Source organism: Chiloscyllium punctatum, chromosome 9 (assembly GCF_047496795.1).
Source record: "Chiloscyllium punctatum isolate Juve2018m chromosome 9, sChiPun1.3, whole genome shotgun sequence".
In the NCBI taxonomy this organism is placed as follows: Eukaryota; Metazoa; Chordata; class Chondrichthyes; order Orectolobiformes; family Hemiscylliidae; genus Chiloscyllium; species Chiloscyllium punctatum.
The window spans coordinates 54,186,758-54,207,914 of record NC_092747.1 but is presented as its reverse complement, the minus strand read 5'-3'; the positions used below and the strand labels follow the sequence as shown (position 1 = coordinate 54,207,914).

The 21,157-nt window shown below is 39.2% G+C and overlaps 1 protein-coding gene across 1 annotated transcript in view; it reads left to right on the top strand.

Moving 5' to 3' along the window:
* The first annotated feature begins 454 nt into the window (after positions 1–454).
* LOC140481408 (LIM and senescent cell antigen-like-containing domain protein 1) overlaps positions 455–21,157 on the top strand; it is a 122,664-nt gene continuing 101,961 nt past the window's right edge. The window contains exon 1 of the mRNA XM_072577558.1: positions 455–692. Coding sequence (XP_072433659.1) covers positions 664–692 — 29 coding nt within the window. The 5' untranslated portion in view covers positions 455–663. The remainder of the gene's footprint in view (positions 693–21,157) is intronic.

Here is a 21,157-nt window from a genome sequence, read left to right as displayed (position 1 = left end):
TGCATTATTCAATACTGCATCAACTTTTCTGAAGCTGCCAATCAATTTAAAAATCCAGGTTTGCAAATGGATACACCGTGGTTTTAACACTAATTTATTGTGCAATGCATCATTGCTCATTACTTAGATTGCCACTATTTACAGTTCTTAGCATTCAAAATAGTCCCTTCGTGTCCAGGCATATAATATTTTGCTCAGTATATATTGATAGTGTACACCCAATTGCGTTCTCAAACACTAATCTGCCAAACATACATTTTCCAGCCAACTTAACTAATATAAAATTAGCACTGTAACTTTTTTCCTCCCACTGCAACATAAGGTATTTATCCTTTCCTCTCTGCATGGTTGTTATGTAGAATAGCCCCTCACGTGTCTGTATGAGCGATTTAGCTCATTGCTACTCCGCCTCCTGTGTGTGTATGTCGGTGCGTCCAGACACACGTACTTACCAATCACTGTTTCTCCCGCAATTATTGAGCGATGCAAGCAGTGGGAGTAAGCGAGTTTGAGAATGACTGAGTGACAGACAGAGAGAGGCTGGAGCCGAGTGGGAGGGAGTTTACAGCATCGCCATTGCTCCAGCCCGTCGCGGACAGCACTGACCACAGCAGCCGACACTGAGCCAGATACCGGGTCAGTTTTGCAGCGCTCGAGCGGGTGATGTTCGCCGTCGCTGGAATGACTGGAAGGTGACCAGATTTTTTTTTAAAACTCTCTCTCTCTCTCTCTGTCTCTACTTTCGCATTGACTTGAGGCTGTCTTCAGTTTTGCTGCATCCACCCGCCAATCCATGACTTCATTTAGTGTCTTTTTTTTTCCATATTCCCTTTTTGTATTTTTTTTTGTTCTCTTCATTCAATAAACAGGACGGGGTGGGGTGGGGTGGGGGTACTTCCTTCTGTTTGGTACTAAACTACAAGTTCTAGTCCCGGTAGCTCGTAGTTGAACATTTTTAAAAGTTAATTTTGGCGAGTATGTCAATCGTGCGGTCTGGGCGGGGGATTTGCTGAAAGTTGGCTCGAGCTGCTGAATTTAGGGTTACCCCACCCTGTAATGCCAGATTAGTCATGTTGACTTAAAAAGCTGCAATGTATCAGATTCTGTAACTTGAGGCCTAACTGGTGCAGACCTCGAGTACAATGAACAGCAGCAGGGATCCGCGGTTATTTTCTGTAGAAAGCTCCTTTCCAAAGTCCGGGAGGTTGACCTGGGAAGAGTGTTTAACGGGAAGGCGAGGGGAGAACAGGCTGGAAAATGTTAACACAAGGAGCGGGGTGGGGTGGGGTGGGGTGGGGGGATAACTTGCATATGATGTAGCCAAGAAGTTATTCATCGATTTACCAGCAGTACAATGAAGGTTCTCATTTTCTCTAAGTTATGACCATATAAGTGTGTTCAATTTCACTTCCGGCTAAAATTCGGCATATGAACCGTTTTGAATTGTTCAATAAATCATTTAATGATTCGACTGTAAATAGATGTATTTAGGAAGGTTGAGTTTATCGTACCCGAATGAAATGTTTTGTATGATATCCTTTTTTGAGGTGACTATGTAAAGTAATCTGTAAACCTCATGGATATTTCTGAAAGCTTAAAAATTAGTTTCTAAGGATGAATTCCAATTGTGGCAGCAAAGCTTCAAACCAAGAAGTAAATCAATGTAACTGATTTGTTTACAGTTCAGTTTTAAACTCCGCCAAGTACATGCAGGTCCTTGGCCTCCTCCATCGCCAGACCATGGCAACACAACGCCTGGAGGAAGAGTGCCTCATCTTCCACCTAGGAACCCTCCAACCACAAGGGATGAATACAGATTTCTCCAGCTTTCTCATTTTCCTTCCCCCCCCCCCCCTCAGTCCCAACCCTCAGACTCCGCACCGCCTTCTTGACCTGCAATCTTCTTCCTGACCTCTCCGCCCCCACCCTCTCTCCGGCCTGTCACCCTCATCTTAACATCCTTCCACCTATCGTATTCCCAACGACCGTCCCCCAAATCCCCCCTCCTTACCTTTTATCTTAGCCTGCTTGGCACACCCTCCTCATTCCTGAAGAAGGGCTAATGCCTGAAATGTTGATTCTCCTGTTCCTTTGATGCTGCCTGACCTACACTTTTCCAGCAACACATTTTTAAGCTCTGATCCCCAGCAACTGCAGTCCTCACTTTCTTCTAAAAACTTAAATTTGTAGAGCATCTTTTATTAAAACATCTCTCGGATCAGTTAGTTTGGGTGGCTGGTTTGCAATGCAGATTAATGCCAACAGCGTGGGTTCTATTCCTGTATTGTTTGAGGTTACCATGATAGTCTCTCCTTAACCTGAGGTGTGGTGACCCTTAGATTAAACTCGCCAACAGTTGTGTCTCTAGTGAGTAAGATTATGGCAACCTTACTGTTTTTAAAATGTCTCTCAAGTGTAATCGGACAAAAAAGATTTACATGAAACCAAATAAAAGATGTTGGATAGATGTAGGTTTTAAGGAAGCTGTTTCAGGTGATCGATAGTTTTGTACTGCAAATTCCAGAACTAAATCTAGACTGCTGAAGGCCAACAGCCGATGAAGAAAGTAGAATGCATAAGGATTACAGTGCTGGAGAAGTGAGGACATGGAGGGAATTTAACATGAGAAAGAGAGGTTTTAAAATCAAGTTAGGGGGCCAAGAGAATAGAAGCATGGAAACAGATCATTAGGTCCAACTAGCCCATGCTGACTGTGTTTCCAAAACTAGTCCAATCTGCTTTTGGTCTACATCCCTCCAGACCTTTCCTGTTCATGTACTTATCCAAATGTCTTTTAAACAAAGTAACTCTACCTGCATCTGCCACTTCCTCTGGCAGTTCATTCTACACACGAGCCACTGTGTAAAAACAAAGAAGTTGCCCCTCATGTTATTCTTAAACCTTTCTTCTCTTCCCTTCAAAATATGCCCCCGAGCTTTGAACTTCCCCACTCTGGGAAAAGACTTTTGCTATTGACCTTATCTATACCCCTTGTGATTTTATGGCCCTCTACAAAGTCACCGCTTCACCTTCTATGCTCCAGTTGAAAGAAGTCCCAACCTATTACTATAGCTCAAACTCTACAGTCCCAACAACATTCTGGTACATCTTTTCTGAACCCTCCCCCAGTTTAATAATATCCTTCCTATAATGGGGCAATCAGAACTGGACATGGTACTCCAGAAGAGACCTCACTAAAGTCCTCTTTAACCACAACCTGACCTCCCAACTCCTATACTCAAAAGTGCTGAGCAGTGAAGGCAGGCATGCTGAATGCCACGCAACCACCCTGTTTACCTGTGACGCAAATTTCAAAGAATTATGTGTCTGAGCCCCTAGGTCTCTGTTCTACATCCCTACTTAGGGCCCTACTATTAATTGTATAGATCACACCCTTGTTGGTTTTTATAAAAATGCAATACCTCCCACTTATTCAAATTAAACTCCATCTGTCACTCCTCAGCCCATTGACTTAATTGATCAAGATTCCTTTGTAATTTTCAATAACCTTCACTGTACAACCAATTTTGTCCTCTGCAAACTTGCTGACAATGCCACCTATATTCTCATCCAAAACAATTCATATAAACGACAAACAAAAGTGGACCCAGTACCAATCCCTGTGCAACACCGCTGATCACAGGCCTCCAGCCTGCAAAACAACCCAATTAGCAAGCTCACTCCAAGTCCCATGCGATCTAACTTTACCAATTTGTCTACTATGTGGAACCTTGTTGAAGGCTTTACCAAAGTCCAAGTAGACAATGTCTGCTGCTCTGCACTCATTAATCTTTTTTGGGTACTTCAAAAACTCAGTTAAGTTTGAGATACAGTCTCCCTCGCACAAAACCATGCTCAACTTCATTAATCATCCTTTTGCCTTTCCAAATACATGTAAATACTGTCTTTCAGAACCACCTTCAACAACTTACCCACTGCTGATGTCAGACTTATAGGTCTGTAGTTCCCAGGTTTCTCCTTTTACAGCCTTTCTTAAAGGTACAACAACAGACATCCTCCAGTCCTCTGGCACCTAACCTGTGATTATAGATTATACAAATATTTCTGCTCTGGGTCCTGTAACTTCCTCCCTAACCTCCCACAGTATCCTGGAATGCACTTGATCAGGTTGTGAAGAGTTTATTGACCTTGATGTCTTCTAAGATCACTAGCAATGCCTGTTCTGTAATGGAAACTGTTTTCAAAACATCAGTATTTATTTCCAAGTTGTCTAGCCTCCATTTTTCCACAGTAAAAATTGAAGCAAAATACTCATTATCCCTCCCATCTCTTGAGGTTCAATACAAAGATGACCTTTTGATATTTACACTCGCGTTGCTCTCTTGCTCTTAATATACTTGTAGAATCTCTTTGGATCATCCTTAACTTTATCTGCCAAGGCTATCTCATTTTCTCTCCTTTGCTTCCTGATTTCCCTCCTGAGAATGCTTCTACATTCTTTATGCTCTTCAAGACATTCATTTGGTTCATAGTTGATATGTGAACAGGACTTTGGGCGGGTTAGGATCTGGGTAAGAAAGTTCAAAATGAGATTAAGATCATGGAAGGTATAAAATGGGAAGTGGGTCAGTGGAGTTCATTTGAGTTTGAAAGTAAGAAAAGCATGAATGAGCGTTTCAGCAGAACATGGACTGAGGCAAGCGCAGGTAGAATTAACTAGATTTACAAGTAGTTTAAACAGCACAACATCAAGTCTTTGTGACTGAGAAGATCGATTGGAAGATGAGCTCTGCGCAAGTAGAATACTGAATCTCAATAACTTGCTGTAGAAGTTAAATTTTAGGACAGTATCAATTGTTTTGTTTGATTTCTGCAATTATTGGATATCAGCTGGTGGATGCAAGGGTTTTTGGAAACCACTGAGTAAATTTGCTGAGCTCACTATTTGGCTGCCAAGAGAAGAGTCAATTATGAGATGAGCATCTGGGATGAATGTTTCAGTCCATTTACATTTGTAAATGTTTAAAATTTTTAAAATGTTTGGATGCTTGTTCCTACAGAGCACTGTAGATTAACGTAAAAGTAAAATACTCTGGATGTCGGAGATATGTGACAAAATTGAAGTGCTGGAGAGAGAAAACATCAGATTTGGCAGTATCTTTAGAGTGAGCGTTTTGAGACCGAAGAGCCTTTTTGAACAGCCCCAGCCTGTTCGGCCTCACCTCATAGCTCAAATCCTCCAATCCTGGAAAAGATTTACAAGGATGTTGCCAGGGTTGGAGGATTTGAGCTCCGGGGAGAGGCTGAACAGGCAGGGGCTGTTTTCCCTGGAGCGTTGGAGGCTGAGGGGTGACCTTAGAGGTTTACAAAATCATGAGGGGCATGGATAGGATAAATAGACAAAGTCTTTTCCCTAGGGTTGGGGAGTCCAGAACAAGAGGGCATAGGTTTAGGGTGAGAGGGGAAAGATATAAAAGAGACCTAAAGGGCAAAACTTTCATGCAGAGGGTGGTACGTGTATGGAATGAGCTGCCAGAGGAATTGGTGGAGGCTGGTACAATTGCAACATTTTAAGAGGCATTTGGATGGGTATATGAATAGGAAGGGTTTGGAGGGATATGGGCCAGGTGCTGGCAGGTGGGACCATATTGGGTTGGGATATCTGGTCGGCATGGACGGGTTGGACCGAAGGGTCTGTTTCCATGCTGTACATCTCTATGACTGTATAAAAAGCTGTGGAAGAGCCACTATTCTTGTACCACACCCTCTATAACTAAATATAGAAGTGACCCTTCAGCCCATCAAGTCTGCACTGACAAAGAGTACTCTAAAACTGCGAGAACCACTTTCCAGCACTTTGCTCTTTAGCCTTGAATGTTATGATATTTCAAGTGCTAATCCAAGTACATTTTAAGAGTTGTTCAGATTTCATTCATGTTTGCTTTTAATTAATTGCTGAAGGTTCTGCAATATGCTTTATTTATCTCCATTTTGGTACAGATATTCTGTGCCCTTCTTCTTCCCAAGGGGGTTTTTCTAACACTTTGAATAATTACCATATATCTGCATTAACCCAATTTCCCTTTTTTTTTTCTGATCGCTGCAAGTAAACTTCATGAGCATGTGTTGACCATCACACTATCTGTTGGAAAATACAGTCTGGCTCTATTTAAGTATGACAACCATCTACAGTAACTGTAGAGCACTCTTCAGCCCACTTAATACCCTAGTGGGACACAATGCCATGTGCAATGTTTTTGTGTTTGTAGTCAATACGTTGTTGGTGAAATTTATAATATGTAGAGAATAGTTGTGAAAACTGAACAGGTAATTGACCATAGTAGTATTCTTGAATACCCAAGTCAGATATGTACAATGATTTTTTTATATATATCACCATTCCTAATATTTATTATGTTTACACAATTTGTATGTGTATTTGAAGTATTTTATTTTTAGTTTGCAATTTTCACATATACTTTACATTTTGATATCCTGTGATATATATGTTGCGAACAACTGAAGTAGGAGCAATGTGTTAAATTAGAAATGCGAGCATCCAGAAACTCAGGATCTTGCTTGTGGATTGTGTGAAGGAGTTCTACAAAGCAGTCATCCAATCTGCATTTGGCTTTCTAAAGTAGAAGCCACATGTTGTGGAAGTACAATATACTAAATTGGAAGAAGTTCATCATTGTTTTACTAGAAGCCAGGTGAAGGCCCTTCCTGATGAAGGGCTTATGCCTGAAATGTCGATTCTCCTGCTCCTTAGGTGCTGCCTTTTCCAGCACCACGCTCTCTACTCTGATCTCCAGCATCTGTAGTCCTCACTTTCTCCTTATTAGAAGACATGTTTGGGGTTGGAGGGACAAACAGAGAGGGGGTAAAAGAGCAGACGTTACACAACCTGTGATTGTGTGGGAAGAGGTTGAAGTGATTGAGGAATAGGCAAGGGTGCCAAGGAGGTAATGATCTCTTTGGAATTTTGATAGAGGGAAAGGAAATGTGTTTGATGGGGGCATTATGCTGGAGGTGGTGCAAATGATGACAAGTAATCCTTCAAATGTGGAGACTTGAGATGGAAAATGAGCGCAAAGAAATCTGTTACATTTCACAGGAGGAAAGGCAGGAATGAGAGCAAACATTTAGGAAATGTGTTTGAGGAGCAACACCTGTCTTTTGATTAGGCATTGCACTGGGTTCAACATTAAGTTTTACAATTTCAGACCATGAACTTCAGTCATTATTGTGATGTTTTTTTTGGTCACATGTGATTCTTAATCTTGTTGTTTGTTTTTGCTTTCAGATTTAGCTATTCATTATTCTGTTCACATTCTGAGCAAATGTCTTTTTCTTTCCTACAATCATTAGCACTCCCTTTGTTGTGTGTTCCATGACATCTTTGGCATTTGATGTCTCCTACCCTTGACCCATTGGCAAACCTTCCTTTTTGTTGTTCCTCCAAACATCCCCCTCCACAACCAGCAGAAAAGCAGTTCCTCCTCTTTGTTAGTAAGTTGTGAGGCTGAAAGTAAGTCAAATTTGCAGTTATGGTGTAATAATAACATTACATTTTGCTTTGAAAACCAATGTTTTTGTTCCTTCTAATTACATTGATTTGTGCTGCGTGCACAAACTGGTGAGTTTGTGTGATATTGCATGAGTGGTGAAGCTGAGGCTTCTGGCCTGTTGGCTCAAGCCCTTGTAAGTGTCATTGCGTATCTGTAACTTGCAATATGGCCCAGTGCATGGATCACATTCAGAGAACCACTGGGTTAGCTGACTGACTCCAATTTTATTATATTTATTTGTTACAGTTGTGAGTTGCAAGGTTTGTCATTTGGAACATGGGGAGAGAAAAAGGTGCTGATGTATTTTGAGTACGAAACTTTCAAGTGGTTATGTTATTTTAAAAATTCTTGAGCAAAATGGTCAATTAGTTATCTAATTAGACTTGTTGCCACTATTTTATGATACCATGCATTTTGTTATCTTTCTGGAGTTATATTTTGAGGAACCATTTCTTAGGCCATTTATGTGCAGTTTGCTGAATCATAATTGTGAATTACATTTAATGACTCACCGATCAGATCTCCGCTAAGGCTCGAGGAGGTGATATAGGTGAGCGTATTGCCACAGTGGTGCACTTTTATACTATGCAAGTAACGTCACCTCAGCTGTACTGATCAGGATTTACCAACTGCACATCCTGTCTTTTGGTTTCCAGTGAAATTCTTGAGCTTTGTGCCACGTGCTAATTATTATTGATCATTATCTGACATTGAATAGTATATTTATGCAGATATTACAAAACCCTGCCAGACTCATTACACACAGTAATTTTGATTCTCTTTTTGACTACTTTTATGTCCATAACTCTTGGTTTTCCTTTTCCCTGACCACCTGTCTAATTGACTCTTGCACACTTGCTAATCTGTTCCACGGTCAAATATTTGTTTATTTTAGTTTTAAATGATGGCTTTCTTATATATTTGTCTCCCTCACTTTTGATGCCATAAGGAAACCATTTGTTTCTATCAACTCTTATGTGTACTTTCATAATTTCAAAGACATCAATCAAGTTATCCTTTATTCTATTCTGTTCCAGCAAAAAACAAAGTATTGCAAATCTGTTTTTGTATTTTTGTTTTCTTGTGCCAGGTAGCATGCTCTTAATTTGTACTGTACACTGTCCCTTGCCTCATCCATGTGTTGCTAACTTGTGTAGGGTTGTTGCATCTTTCCATACGTCTTTTTCCCCTGAATTTAATCCCTCTCAGGTACACCTTCTCCTGTGACCACTGCATGTGGTCACAAGACTGCAGATGCCAGAAACCAGATTCTGGATTAGTGGTGCTGGAAAAGCACAGCAGTTCAGGCAGCATCCAAGGAGCAGTAAAATTGACGTTTCGGGCAAAAGTATTCCTGATGAAGGGCTTTTGCCCGAAACGTCAATTTTACTGCTCCTCGGATGCTGCCTGAACTGCTGTGCTAGCCAGTACAGTTTATAAAATTGATTTTAGTATACATGGTAACCACTAATCCAGAATCACTGCATGTATACCAAACCACATAATTCAGTGCTGTCAAATCCATGACACAACATAACTTAATTTTTGTGAACCTATTGAAATAGTTTTGCCAATGTAAATGCTCTTAAAGTTTACATTTCATGTTCCCAAATGGTATAATCCATAGAAACCTAACCCTTGAGTGCACAACTTCAATTGTAGACATGGGATGCTAAAGTGTACAATAAGTAACGAACTTGCCAGTTACAGTTTATAAAAATGATTTTAGTATACACGGTAACCCTTAACAAGAACTGTCAAAATATTTTTCATACAGTAAACCAAAAAAGATGCTTTATTTCCTCTGTTAGATAAAACACAACTCTTGAGGAGTTGATCTATGAAAGGTACTTTCTTTTTGTTGTTCCCAATTTTTTTTCCCCTCATTGCTAAAGTCATTTATATTTCTCGGTTTTCTCCAGTATTCCATCAAGCAGTCATTTCCATAATCGAATCTCACAATGGAGATATTGTTGCCAAGCCCAGTTCAGTGCTTGTCAAATATGTGTAACATGCACAGCAATTGGGACTGAAACTTCAATGGTTAGAACTCTCGTTGACATTCCAGATGTGCTTCAACAATTCCTCATCTGTGGAGATGAAAGCTGCATCCTTAATGACTATCAGTGGCAAGCAACAAACAAACTTTGACATTTGAGTGCATGTGCATATACATATGAACACTCCAGTTTGGAGCAAGAGTAGCCCATTCAGCTTGCGTGTTCTGCCATTTAATAAAATCATGACTGATCAAACCCATATCCCCACCTACCCAGATAAAACATTAATGCAGTTAAGAATTGATCTGCTGCTGACTTGAAAGCCTCCTCCATTGTCTGGGGAAGCGAGTTGAAAACATCTCAAAACCTTCTGAGATTGAAACAGAATCCTCCTCATTCTTTGTCTTCTATGCGAGCCCCCCTTTTTTTTTACTTTTTAATGGTTTCCACTAGTCCTGGTCTTCCCCACAAGGGGAAAGGTTCTTTCAGCATCCACTCCATCTAATCCCCTTAAGATTTTATAATTCTCTGATAATATCAGCTCCCATTTTCCTAACGTCTGGTGGATAAAGAACCAACTTCTTTAACCTTTCATCACATCGTGACACCCCAACTTAGGTATGAATCAAATGATTCATTTTTGAATCTTTATTGATATTCTTCAATATTTTAAAATAGATAAGTATTCTCATGTATTAGAGACACTACTTGCATAGTCATTTATTCAAAAATGAATTCAAGGAGCACTTTGCTGACCCTTCCTATAAATACTAGAATTTTAACTGAACAATAAACTACTTGTCAGCAAGCAAAGGCAATAAATAAGATATTTTGAACACATTCATGTTGGAGTCTGAACAGTAGCCATTATTGTGGCCCTCATGTCACATGTTTAGTATTTGGGCGTGCCATTGTGAACTTTTTGAAGAAATAACTTTGTGATGTTACTTTGTTGAAAAATGTAATGATTATTATCTTACTGGACTCCTTTTAAACTTGTTAAAAAGTTACTGCAGTGAAAATTGTTTGTTCAGCTTTACATTAAATTGGGTAGCACATATTAAACATGGAATTGTTTTTGTGTTTATTTCTTTCCACAGGTATTAAGAATATATTCTTTATGTCCTGGAAAGTACTTGCATACATCCTGGATTTGATCTAAATAAATTAACTTGATCTTCAATGCCACACTTACCAGTCAGTCTATTTGCTACTATTAGTCACAATGCTGTGTTTTGCCCAAGGATGATATGTTTCCAACTGAGGACCACATGGGATAGTTGATAGGTGGAGAGATGGTCACAGGCAATGTCTGTAATGATTGTGTCTGACTACCGCAAAGTAACTATCCAAATAAAGACCAAAATGGTATGCTGAACTGTTTGGAGTACAGATCAACTATTATCCTCACTGGATAGTGCACTGCCCCAGATCAGACCTCAAATACTGCATTAAACTCAGGTCACCAAGGTATATAAGTGACCTTCAAGGATTGGTGATAGTTCAGTCCCATCAGAGAGCTGGTTAGTAGAAAAGCCTGGACAAACTTGGGCCTTTCAGAATTTAAAGGAGGTAACCTTACAGAGATAAAGGACTGTAAATGGTGAAGCAAAGATTGAAAAAAATTGCTTCAAAGTAAACAGAAAATTGGACAAGGAAATACGCATTCAGATAAATAGGCAAATTTAGGACTGATGTTGAGAAATTTGTTACAGAATTAATTCTGGAATTTAATTTCTAGATGGAACAGTGAATGTTGAAATCCTTGAATTATTTGAGAAAGCAAAGACCATGATGTGGTGGTGGGGGATGGACATGGAGGAACATATTGGATCTCTCTAAAATGAAGATCTAATCTGGACAGAATTAAGCATCTTTATCTGTGGAATTTGAGAAATTTGAAGTGGCCGATGGTTGTGGATATTCTACAAAGCTGTACAATTAGCTTTGGATTCTAAAAGCCTTTAAGTCAGAGTGTTCAAAGATAGATATTAATTGGCGTTTTTTGCATTTTGACATTTATAATACTGGTGAATTTGTGGTTTCTCTTCACCCCTGCAAAGGTCACAATTTGAGACTAAGTATGCAGTGAGATAGATTATCAAATTGCAGTTACAGCTTTGATATGATGCTATGTCAGCAAGGCAACCATTACATGGGTAGTAACTTAACTTACTAAAACGTTCAGTGCACCCAATACTGAAATTCTGACTAAGTTTGTTTTGCTGAGTTTCCGTTGAGCACGAAACAAAAACACCACTCATGACAGTTTTATTCAAGTACCTAAGATGCTTCACTGAAGCTTAAAAAAATTTATGAGTAGAGCTAGAAATTCTTTGTTGCAATGGATTAATTGATGGAAAATTAGTCTTCAATATTCAATTACATAACCATAAAATAGAGGCTTCTTCATGAAATTCTGAACTCATTTTCAAGAGTGGATTGCAATTCTGGTAATTTTCCAATTGTTGGTATTAGATTAAAGTGGGTTTAAATAGCAAATATAGGCTAAAGAGTTGAATTTCACAGTAATGCGAAGGTGACTGTCATTGGCATCTTGGCAGCATTGGCCTAATCTGGATTCAAGAATCCCCAGCAGAATTGATATCAGTTGGACCAGATAGTGAGGATGGGTCTTGTGATTGTGGTGGAGGAGGACTGCCTTTGGGTAATACTTAACATGGGCGAATCATCTTAATTATCATGATGTATAGATTTTGATCTGAATGGTTTGCTGGAATGCTTGTCAAGGTGAGGTAAATATACAGTCAGATCTTTTACATATTCATTCCTATAGAATACTCAAATTGGTGTCAATGTGACCAAACCTGGTTTAATAGAAGGAAATGACGATCTGCATTAACTAAGAAATTCTACAGTTTTGCAGATCATTGAGGTAAAAATTGAAGTTAACACAGAATTGAAAGGGAAAAACAATTGTGTGGAGGGGAATTTTTTATTTGGGAGGAACAAAAATTCGACTAGTTCAGTGCTTGCCATAAAATAAAGGGAGACACAGACCTATGAGGGTGATGGAAAGAGAGAAGGATGGAAGTTTAAACTAATAGTTGAATCTTTACCTTGGTCTCCTTGCCAAAAGAAAAAAAAGAAATAGGAGAAATATTCCACATTGTTGGCAGCAGCAAAATCCAACTTCTACTCCCCAGTGCCTGTGGTCCGTTCCAGCATATCCGTTAAGGTCCGTCAAGGGTCCCGATGTATGATTCCGGGCAGAAAACCCTAATTCTGATTCTATAGGATTAAAACTTAACTACTTAGCTTTACATGTATTCTACTAATATTCCTAAGCCGGACACTCCTGTAATGATCCTGTCATGGATTTGTAGATTCCCAATGAAGAAGATCTTTGTAGAAATCATGTTCACTTTTACAGCAGTGTGTGTTCTCTGATTTAAATGTTTAGGTACACAGTCAGCCTCATTCACCGTTCCAGTGAAAAGGTAAATGTATAACTCAAAGTGGGGATTTAATATGACAGTTGCTTGAGAGTCTTAATGTGCCAGATGATGTTGATAGGGAAAGTGAATGAAAACCATAAAATAATAAGAAATGAGAACAGGCGTAAGTCATTTGATCCTTCAAGCCTGCTCTGCCATTCAATAGTATCATGGCTGATCTGACGTTTGTCACATCCATTTTCCAGCATTTTTCCCCGTGTTTGGGGGTCTCCAATCTGACAGATGGTAGGTTTCATAACTCTGAGGGTGAGGTGGTGATCGGGGGTTACTGTGTCTTGGGTGACTGTTGCTCCCAGTCAGGTGATTGAGTAGGGGTTGGTGTGAATAGGTGGGATGGGACATCTGGTGATTTGAACCAGGGGTGAAGGGTGTTGGGACCAGTAGGTGGGTGTTGGATAAGGGGTTCCTGTTCAGGGGCCATTTTACAAAGGGGTTGGGCATTGTTTAGTGAAGGATTCAGTGGTGAGTTGGGGTCGCTTTAATACCTACTCGAGAGTTAGAGTAGGTTTTTAATGCTGTAACTGCCTGAGTAATTATTGAGCTTCATCAAGTCATAACCTTCCATTTCTGACTTTAACTAGTTTTTATAGAAGGTTCCAGGCGTTAGCTCAGTTGGCTGAAAAGTTGGTTTTTACAAAACAGAATGAAGCCATCCACTTTCGGCTTTACCGGCTGGTGATTCTCAGGTTCAACCTCCACCAGTTGTCTCTAACAAGAGAACAGTCCTATGGACCTCTGGGATTATGGTGACTTTACCTTTTAGTCTCAAGGCTTGTCTTATCACACAAAAGGGTAAATGGACTTGGAGTACACAAAAAAAATCAGGCAGCAAATGACCATTTAGCCCAAATGATGCTACCTGTGTTTCCCATTCAGTTTGAATATTTCTTCAACATCTTGTTCTTCATTCAGCTATCCACTCAAAGTTTGAATGTTGAATTTCTTTTTTTTTGTCTGAACTGCTCACTTGAAAGTTAACTCCATGGACATGTAGAGCTCCACGTAAGGTTTCTTTTGCTCTCCATTCTAAAAGTCATGCATGCAATCTTGTAACTTTAACAATCTTATTCTAGACTCTGCTACTGCTTCTCTCTATCCGACTGTGTCCTTTCATAATTTTAAGCATTTGTGTCATATCACTCTGCAAACTCTGATTGTAACTTTTTTTCACATGTAACTTTGCTTGTCAAATACAATGTCCAATCAAATCTGTGCTGTACTTTGGGCTCTGATTTAATAAGGAGGATACTTTGGCTCAATGCTGTGCACAGTATTCTGAGATCTTATTGCAGCTTTCTGTAGAATCCTCATTAGCTCATGGTCTTTATATTTACTTAGAATTCTATTGTATTTCTTCCTGCTATTTCAACTAGCTGTTGCCTTGAGTTTCCTATGATTGATCCTGAGCTCCCAAATCCCTTTTTTTTTATCCCCAGTCTTGAGTTGACTAAGACTTTGGGGGTCAATTACATCTAATTAAGTTATCTGTGTATTCATAACCATCTTCTGCTTTATATTTCACGCCCCTATAAGGATCCTTTTCTTGCTAACCAAATAACTGATCACCCTTGAGGATGAGTTCTGTGGGACATCATTATCAACATATAACCATTTTGAAGACTGTCCAATTTCTCCTACACACCAACCTTTCAATCTCTGTGCTCCATCTAACTTGCTGTCCTATATGGTATCTTGTCAAAAGCTTTTCTAAAGTCAATGTGCCCTACGTATGTCATATTTTTCCACTCTGAAGTGCTTTTATTCTTCTCCAAGAAGTCTGCATCAAAAGTAATTGTTCTTTTTGAAATGTTAGCAATTTGTAACTGTTTTCCCTTTTATTTAGGCACATGGTAATTTCATTTTGGTTAGCACTGCTGCCTCACAGCGCCTGAGACCTGGGTTCAATTCCCGCCTCAGGCGACTGACTGTGTGGAGTTTGCACGTTCTCCCCGTGTCTGCGTGGGTTTCCTCCGGGTGCTCCGGTTTCCTCCCACGGTCCAAAGATGTGCAGGCCAGGTGAATTGGCCATGCTAAATTGCCCATAGTGTTAGGTAAGGGGTAAATGTAGATGTAGATGTAGGGGTATGGGTGGGTTACGCTTCGGCGGGGCGGTGTGGACTTGTTGGGCCGAAGGGCCTGTTTCCACACTGTAAGTAATCTAATCTAGATACTCTTAAATATCTCCAGCACAGATGTTAAGCTAACTGTAATGTAAGTACCTGGATTAACTCTGTCTATTTAAAATAAAAATGGAAGCAACAATGGCCACACTCCAATTCAACAGTTTGCAACTGCACTCCACACATGGAATGGCCAAGTTGATCCAAATAAGAGGAACATATTTCCAGTTAATTGCATTTGTACAAAGAAATGTAAAAGCTGTCTTGCTACCTTACTATCTGATTGCCAATAAAAAAAGAGGTGAGTGGATTAAAGGGTAAGAATGGGAACTATGCTTGGAGATAGGGCATAACTGAGATACTAAATTGGTACTTTATATCTGTGAAGAGGTAAGTAAACTTAAGGGAATGGAGTGTCTTGGAGGTACATGTGTGCCAGTTGTTGAGGGTGGCAGGAAAAATTTTAAGTGTTCATTAAGACATATGGAATCCTAGGTTGTATAAATGGAGGCATTGAGTGTAAAAGCAGGAATGTCCATATGAACTTTTATAAATCACAGCTGTGGTCTCAACTGGAATATTGTGCCCAAGTCTATGTACTATACCTTTGGAAGAGTATGAAGGCCTGAGAGAGAATGGAGAAGATTTATGTCAGTCATGCTGAGGACTTTAGTTCTGTGTATAGATTGGAGAAGCTGGGGTTTATCTCATTAGAAAGGAGACATTGAGAGGTGATTTCATGAGGTTTGGAAAATCATGATAGGTGTAAGTAGATTAGACAAAGAATTTCTTTCCTCCATTGGTGCAAGGTCTAGAATTAGTGAATCAGAGTGATGTAAATAGCAAAAGGGCCATTGGTCCTTGTAAAACTGAGAACAAACAGTCTCTGATAAGATTTAATTCTGCAACTGGCAATTTAATTCTGCAATTTGCTAAACAATGCTGCATGTGTTGATAGCTACACTAACCATTAATTTAAGATAATCAGCTGAGTTTGTAACATGGTTCACTTATTACACTTGCTAGAAATGACATACTTGCATTTGCAGTGAACAATTCTCTCCAAACATAAAGAATATGTTCCAGACTTTTTTTAATTACCAGAAGTTTATGGAGACCATAGTTCCCTGTTGCTTTCTCCACGATAATGTCTTGGACAATCAGACTCAATAGTGCTGATAGGTTGGCAAGTTATGGACTCCCCAGAGAGAGAGAGAGACACACAGTGGACCCATTTATTCTCCTCGTCTAATTTTGAATAGGCTGTGATATGTTTCCCAGCCCCCATTTGTGAAATAAATTTTTAAAATTAAATGCAGTAAATTCTCTCGGGTTTAAATCAAGAATGCTATTCATTTACGATCAAACCCAAACAGTTTTATCAATGATGAATTTTAAAACCAAAAACGTCGATAAGACTTTGTCCGTTTTTCAGTCCAATACAAGGTTTCTTAGGAATTAAATTTCAAAGTGGTTTAGATTAGATTAGATTCTCTACAGTATGGAAACAGGCCCTTCGGCCCAACAAGTCCACACCGATCCTCCAAAGAGTAATCCACCCAGACCCATTCCCTGACCTTATGTTTATCCCTGACTAATGCATCTAAAACTATGGGCAATTTAGTATGGCCAATTCTGCTAACCTTTGTGGACTGTGGTAGGAAATCCATGCAGACACAGGGAGAATGTGCAAAACTCCACTCAGACAGTCGCCCGAGGCCGGGATCAAACTCGGGTCACTGGTGCTGTGAGGCAGCAGTGCTAACCACTGAGCCACCATGCCGCCCTCATTTAGGCTTGAAACAGGCTTAGCTGTTAGCCTGTGTTCTGGTTTGTGTATTACCAACATTAGACTTATAGCAGATTGAGACAAGGTTTCTTCAGAAATGTATACATAAGGCTTTTCAAAGAACAGAGGAGTTTTGATCATGTGACAAGTCTATTAAGGATCCAGTTTCAACTTGTCAATTAGTTTCGATCTACCTTGGCCAAACTTTAGTTCACCAGGAGATATATGGGGCTATTACTGCTTCCAGAAGTATAACAAAACAAGTATTCTATGCCTGGCTCAAAAATCACTGTTCAATATATAAAATGCATGGGGTTGGGGTGGGGTGATGTTAACATGTTTCTCAGGCATGAATTTTGCTAACTTTCTTTCAACCCAAATGTGGAATTATGTTTATTGTTCATTGGGTTCCTTGAATGCCCACATGATGCAGGAGTGTGATATTGCAGGCAGATAGTGTCTAGGCTCTGTCCTGTTAATTTAATACCTTCCAGAGAATGTAGTCATCTTGCATCGTATGATTGCTAGTAACCAAGTCTTAGTCACAAATTATATATTTTAAGCAATAATATTTAATTTCTCATTGACATGACATCACCCATTTCTTCTGTAGTGCTAGATTAAAACCTATGGCACCATGTGTCTTTGGTAATATAAAGTTTTTCTTTGTGATTTTTTTTTATTTAAAAGCTCTGGAGTGTACTGCCTGAGCTTGTAGAAAAAGGAAATTCAATCAGACCTTCCAAAAGGAATTGGAAGTGAGGAGAGAGAATTTGCAGGGCTACGTGGGAAAGGCAGAGGAGTGAGATTAACGGAGTTGCTGTTGCAAAGAGACCACATAGACATGATGGTCCAAATGTTTGTAACGATCCATGTGAATCCAGCACTCCTCAGTAAAAGTGTTTTCTAACTCAGAGCTGAAAAGATTAATACAAGACATCTTTAAAACACGACTTCTATTAGCATGGTAATTCCATCTTATTTTAAATTTTCAACTAGGAGAAGAACCCATGTATTGAGGTAAGTTCATTAAAACCTGTTTAACTTGCGTTCTTTTATGTCTGATATGATGAAGAAAAAAATTTTCAAATCTGATGTAGCTATTATTGACAAGCTGCAACATTCTAAAATCTGAGATATATCACTAGCGACTTAGTGATAGAAATGGTAAATTGTAGCCAGCTGTGGATTAATATGGAACCCTAAGAGAGAAAAGGCAGAAAAGATTTAAAGTAAAAGATAACTGCCATTGAGTTGTGAAAATAAAGTAAAAAATGACTACAACTTTCAGTGTTTTTAACATCGATTCGATTATTAAGAGCGTCAATTAACATATACCAAATCTCAGTTATAAAAGTAGGCATCTAAAGAGAGATTGAATTTGCAATAGATTTGGGAATCATTTAATAAAGATCATTTCAAAGTATCTTCACCCAAAATATAAATCTCGCCATATCCTCAAGCTCTGTTTACAGTCGTCATGCTTCATGCTTTCATAGTCTCAAATATAAACACAAACATACCCTTAAGCAAATAAAAAAAATGGAGCTGGTTGATTGGAGGGGGAAAAAGTAAATAACTAAAATGAGACCCTTTTTAAAAATTAATATTTCAATTAGTCAGTTACTGCAGAGTATTCAATAGGTAATATTTCAGTAGAAGTTTTGCAAAACTGACATTTTATAATTTCAACTACTAAAAGGGTGATCTTTGATCTAGTTATTTCAACTGAACTTTTTGCAAGTTTGCTTTTTTTCTTTCGTACACTTTCAACATGTTTTGAATAATTAGCCACAAATTGGAATGAATCTGATTTTTCTACATTTGAATAATGAAATACATAATTAAATGAGAGACATTATTAAACAGGTCAGTTATTAAGAAATTTTATATGCAGTCTTGGGACAAGACCATGCATTTTTTATATTTGGTTTAAAGCATGTTATTTAGTGTATCTTAAGTCAGAGTCATACAGCACAGAAACAGGTCAATTGGCCCAACTCCTCTATGCCCAACTAGTCCCATTTTCCTGCATTTAGCCAGTATTCCTCTAAACCTTTCCTGTCCATGTACCCGTCCAAATGTCTTTTAAATGTATCCACCTCTACCATTTCCTTTGGCAGTTCATTCCATACACTCACCACCTTCCACATGAAAAGGTTGTCTCTCAGGTCCACCTTAAAATCTTTCCCCTCTCACCTTAATATGCCCTCTAGATTTGGATTCCCATACCCTGGGGAAAAGATATTGGCTATTCACCTTATCTATAGCCCTCATGATTTTATAAACTTCTACGGAGTCACCCTTCAGCCTTCTATACTCCAGGGAAAAAAAATTCCAGTCTTCTAGCCTTTCGCTGTAACTCTAATCTTCCTGTCTCAATCGTGTTCACTCTTCAAGTATAATTGATCGGTGTTTCACATCTGAAGTATTTGGTAGGTATTTATGTGACTGCTATGGCCAATCTTGCTCAGAAGATACCACTACTAATAAGACAGGATACCACAGATGATTCAGTTTTGGATGACTTGGTGGCTCAAGGTTTCCTCTCTTTGCACTTTCACTCTGCCTCTGCTGTGCTTTCTTTTGATCAAGGCTATGCCTTTTTGTTTTTATTTGGTTGCAGTGGGTTCTGAGATTCAGGCCAGACTTCTCTCTGAATTCAATATCAATGTGAAAACTCCTAATAGAAGCCTTCAGTTTCTCTGTATGCTTCCTTTGACTACCTTAAGAGCATATTCCAGGTTCAAGCTCTCCGTAGAACAGCAAGTGTTAACCAGCATGAATAGGTCTATTGCTCTGTTGACTTGCACTCTGGTAGAGAGTCTTACTCCCCTTGAAATCTACACTTGTTATTTAACATATATAGAACAGGGAAAGGAAATGGTACAGAGACCTATTAATGTGATGTATCATTGATGTGCTTAAGCATAAATTTATACTGGGTTCATTTGACAAATTTAACCTTGCTTTTTCTCCTTCTCCCATGACTTTACCCCAACCCCCACACACCAGGCCACTTATTACACACTGCTCATTGTTAGTCATTAATAGTCCCCATTAGCAGCCATTCATTCTCCTTGGCTGACCACTATCTACTCCTTTGTTTGTCCAACTTCTTTTCTCTCTTTGGGCTCCACAATCTATCGTTTACTCCTTACCTATCCACCCACCCTATCTTCTGCATAAAAATCAACTTTTTCCTAGCTACTATCAATTGTAAAAGGTCGCAGGACCTGAAATGTTAACTCTGATTCTTCTCCAAAGATGCTACCAGACCTGCTGAGACTTTCCAGCAATTTCAATTTTTGCATCTGCAGTTCTTTTTGTTTTTAAATTCCAACCATCTTAAAACTAGTGAAGTTGTAGTTTTGGGACAAATTATATAGAAATAGGAGTAGGTCATTTAGCCCTTGAGCCTGTTGGACCATGTCAATGAGTTTTTTGGAACCTTGATATCCTAGGCAAAAGTGAGGAATGCAGATGCTGGAGAAGCACAGGAGGTCAGGCAGCATCAGAGGAGCAGGATAATCGACGTTTCTGGCAAAAGCCCTTCTTCCGGAAGAATGGCTTTTGCCCAAAACGTCGATTCGCCTGCTCTGTGGATGCTGCTTGACCACCTATGCTTTTCCAGCACCTCACACTCTATATACTGCCATTCTTCCATATTTGTTAATACGTTTTGTTAACCAAAGCCCTACACTTAAATTTTAACAACAGTTGGTCTACAATCAGCTATTTGTAAGAGAGAGATTTCCAAACATTTCCCATGACCATGCGTGTGTCTATGTATAATTCTTTTCATATTTTTTGCATCTGAAATTTGACTGCAATTTTTAGTCCCTGCTCTGTCTTTGAATGTAAAATTGTGAGAAACTATCTATTCCCACCCAAACCCTGAAAACCTCATTCAAATCATGCCTTTTCTGTTCGAATTCCAGGGAATTCAATGTGTAATCTCCCTTTATAATTCGAGCAAATCCAAGTTGTATCCTTCCAAACATAGTATATTTGTTTTGATTTATTATCGTCACATGAACCGAGACACAGTGAAAAGTATTGTTTTGCATGCTATCCAGGCATATCATACCTTACATAAGTACATCAGCAGAATGCAGAATATGATGTCACAGCTACAGATAAGATGCAGAGCAAGATCAACTTTAATACGAGAAACAAAAACAGAAATTTTTCGAAACGCTCTGCACATCAGGCAGCATCTGTGGAGAGAAATTAG